At 66.0% G+C, this 3,746-nt stretch overlaps 1 protein-coding gene across 1 annotated transcript in view; it reads right to left on the bottom strand.

Annotated features, from left to right (window-relative positions):
- UNCX (UNC homeobox) overlaps positions 1 to 3,496 on the bottom strand; it is a 4,446-nt gene extending 950 nt beyond the window's left edge. Inside the window, exons 1-3 of the mRNA XM_004268988.4 lie at positions 3,046 to 3,496; positions 2,646 to 2,821; positions 1 to 581 (exon numbers count right to left, since the gene is read on the bottom strand). The exon at positions 1 to 581 is cut by the window's left edge and continues 950 nt beyond it. Coding sequence (XP_004269036.1) covers positions 1 to 581; positions 2,646 to 2,821; positions 3,046 to 3,337 — 1,049 coding nt within the window. The 5' untranslated portion in view covers positions 3,338 to 3,496. The remainder of the gene's footprint in view (positions 582 to 2,645; positions 2,822 to 3,045) is intronic.
- Between the last annotated feature and the right edge of the window lie 250 nt (positions 3,497 to 3,746).

Consider the following 3,746-nt stretch of genomic DNA (forward strand, 5'->3'; position numbering starts at 1 on the left):
GGCGAGTCGGACAGCAGGCTCTCCACGCTGAACGGGCTGGCCTTGGGCGGGCCCGCGGCGCCGCGCTCGGCCGCCGCCGCCGCCGACCCGGGCGCACACGGGGTCGCGTCCTTGTCCGCGGGGCGGCCTAGCCGCGGCTGCGGGCCGGCGCCGCTTCTTTGGCTCGGGTAAAAGGCGGGATCGCAGGTGCCGGGAGCGGGCGGCTCGCCGGGCGGTGCGGGCGCAGCACCGGCGGCGCCGGCGGCGTGCGCGCCGGGGCCCTTGGCCGCGGCGGCGGGCGGCGGCGGCTCGGGCGGCTCCGGGGACAGGCCGCCGCCGCCGCTGTCGCTGTCGGAGCTGGGCGCGCTGTGCAGGGACAGGCCGCCGGGCGAGTGCAAGTGGCGGCTCTGGCTCTTGAGCAGCTTCTTCTCGTGCTTGCGCTTCTTCTTCTCCATCTTCTCCAGTTCCTTGCGTGCGATCTCCTCCGGGTCCATCGGCTCGCCACTGCACGTGGTAGGATGGGAGTTGTGCGCCGGCCGCCCAGGGCCCTTCTTCGTGTTCTCCTTCTTCCTCCACTTGGCCCGGCGGTTTTGGAACCAGACCTAGAGCAGCCGGATAGGGGAAAGGAAGGCACGGTCAGGCGGCGGGCTTGCCGTGGGGCGCTTCGGGCCTCCCCACTCCCCCCAGAGAGGCCTGCACAATCTCGGCTCCGGCCAGGGGGCGGGAGCCGAGCCACGCGGCCCAGCCGACCCTGAGCTGGATTTTGGCACTCAAGCTGCACGTTCCAAAGTGTTATCTTTTCCACCCAGAAGGAGGTAGATGGGGCCTCTCGGCCGGCTTCCCGCTCCAACTTCTCACCTCGGGGAACTGGGAGCTGCCCCTTCGTTGGGCAGGGCCGGTCTGGCCCCTGACCGAGGGCGTCGGGATCCTGGTCGGGAGGCAGAGGGCAGGGGGCCCCTCTTCGCCTCTCCTGGCTTCTCACAGCTTGTGTTCTAAGCAGCCCGCCTGGCCCGGCGCTGAACGTCTGGCCTGAGGACCAGTGGCGCTGGGCTCAGCTGCCCTGCACACCTGTCTTCGGCTCTCTGGAGATTGAGTCAAAGCCCAGATTTTGGGGGCTCCCGTGAAGGGAAATCTGGGTGCTTTTTCCTCCAGAAGGGCCTGGGAAGCCGAACTTGGGGGGGAGAGCTTCAGCAGCCCCTCCCTCCCCTCCCCATTCAGAAAGCCTGCTTTCTGAAGGAAGGTTCCGTGCCAGGGCACCAACACAGCCTCCTCAAACCAGTTGTGCTTGGCCTGGACCAGGGAGGGGTCCGGCAGTCAGGGAAGCAAGAGGCCAGCTTCCAGGCCGTGCGGAGAAGAGGCCAGGGCCCGTCCTGCATCCTGCCGCCTCTCTGCAGGCCTCCTCCTGGGAGCCCCGCGGTTCTCCAGGGTGGCAGCAGCCCTAGACCCTGGCTCCAGCACCACACACACAGTCAAATCCCGCTGAGCCCCAGGCACACGACCCTTCTCAAAAGATCGCGATAATTCGAATTCTTTGTTCCGGCTGTGTAGAGACCGGCACAATAGCAGGCCCGCCTGGTCACCGGCACCCTTTTTTGGTGCCAAGGTGCGTGAGTTAAGTGGTAACCTCCCCAAGACTGTCTCTGCCCTTTCATTCTTTCTTCCTTTTTAAATACTTCTTTTTTGGTGTAAATTCCAGGCTGCCTTGTCACCCAGAATTTCTCATTATCATATTAGAGGAGAAATGAAGAGATCTTGACTTCACTTAAGACACTTAGAACAAATTGGATAAGAGGATTTACAAACAGAAGAGGTCATGCGGGGAAGCGCAAACACAGGAGAGAGCACCTTTTAGACAAAGCTACTGGCGCTAAGCAGGTACCTTCCCAGCCTTAGCCTCCAAGCCCGGCGCCCACAGCTGTGGCCCACACCCCGCTGACCACCACACCGACCCGGAAAAAGATGTCTGTACTTTAGGGAAACATCTAATTATGCACGATTCATCTTGAATTTTCAATCCACCAAATTGACACTGTATTTTTAAAAAGAATACCGCCGGCAGTCTCGGAATAAAATCAAATTACGGGAGAAAAAAAAAAAGATATAACCGATGGTGTTAAAGATTCAGACACCCTTTCCCCCCACAATGTGTTAATTGTTTGTGTCCACCTCCCCTTCCTCAGCTGCCCCCTTCTGCAAAGCTCTGAATAAATACGTGTTTTCATGTGAATATTTTAGAGGCGAAAGTAAACAAACGCGCTAGCTGCAGGCTGGTGTGCGGAGCCCCCAGCCGGGGCCCGGCGTCGCGGGGTCTGCCGTCTCCCGGTCTCTCCTCCAGTCCGAGCCGGGCCGGCTCCTTCTGGCCGCTTCGCCCGCCCCAGCGCCTCGTTTCTCGCCGTCGCCCCGACCCACCACACAGCTCCCCGGTTCGGACGCAGCAGCCGTTCTCCGGCCCCTCCCGAGCCGCCTCGGCTCCCTCCGGGATGCCCGCCTCCCTCTCCACGGGGCGCCGAGCCCCGGACCCCCCCCCACCTTCCGGCGGGCGTGCGCGCGGCGGGCTCTGACGGAGGCTGTGGTCTCCCACCTGGAAGCCGAGAACAAAGGCGGGCCGGGCCGCGCAGGCCGCCAGGCGGGATGCTGGCTCGCGGGACGCACAGGCGGGTCTTTACCTGAACTCGGGACTCAACCAGATCCAGGCGCAGCGCCAGCGCCTCGCGCATGAACACGTCGGGATAGTGGCTCTCGTTGAACGCCTTCTCCAGTTCCTCCAGCTGCCAGCCCGTGAAGTTGGTGCGGGTGCGCCGCCGCTTGCAGCCCGGGCTCTCCTTGTCCGGGTCCCCCGAGTCTGCGGGCACGCACAGGACACCGCGCGGCTCAGCCCCGGGCCCGGCTGGAACGCGGCCACCCGCTTCTGTCCAGGGGCCACCGAGAGGAGAGGGCGGCGCGCGCCCTGAGCCGGGCGGAGGGCGGCGAGCGAGGAGGCCGTGGCGCCGCGGCCGCCCGCGACCCACTCCTCCGCCCGACGGGGTCCCCTGCCTCCCGCCGCCCCTCCCCGCCCGCCGCGCCTACCTGACAGCTTGAAGGGCTGGCTATCGCCGCCGACCCCGCAGGCGGCCGGCAGCAGCGGCGTGGGGTTGACCACCGAGGCGGCGGCGGCGGCGGCGCACGAGCCGCTGAGCAGACCGTCGATGGAGAAGGGTACCGAGGCGGCGGCGGCGGCGGCGGCGGCGGCCGACTGCAGCTGGTGGCCGGCCAGCTCGTACACGTGGTGGTGGCCCAGCGGGTAGGGGAAGCCCACCACGCCGCCCAGTGAGCCCCCGAACTGGGCATGCGGGTGCTCCAGGAGGCGGCCGTCCATCATCTCGCGCGGGGGGCCGGCGGGGCGCGGGGGCGCGGGCCGGGGCCGGGGCGGGCCAGCGGCGGGAGGCGCGGACGGCGGCGGCGGAGACAGGGACCCGGAGCCCTACACATGCTTCGCCCGCACTCCGGCGCTTTACTTTATCAACATCAAGCTCCCGATAATTAGCCGCGGCCCGGGGAATTTGGGACCAATAAGAAGCGCTAATCGGCTCTGACGTCAGAGGCGTGCTGGGTGCAAGGAAACGTTTTCCATATCGATTGCTAATTATACCTGACATGCACCTCAATAAACAGTATCAGGAACTGTCACAACAAGACGGGGGGAGGGGCGCGGGGAGCGGCCCGGGCGGGGGCCCCCGGCGAGCCCCCACCCCCATCCCCGCCGGACCCAGCCCGCGCCTCCCCCTGCC

The sequence above is a fragment of the Orcinus orca genome, chromosome 16 (assembly GCF_937001465.1).
Source record: "Orcinus orca chromosome 16, mOrcOrc1.1, whole genome shotgun sequence".
NCBI classification, from domain to species: domain Eukaryota; kingdom Metazoa; phylum Chordata; class Mammalia; order Artiodactyla; family Delphinidae; genus Orcinus; species Orcinus orca.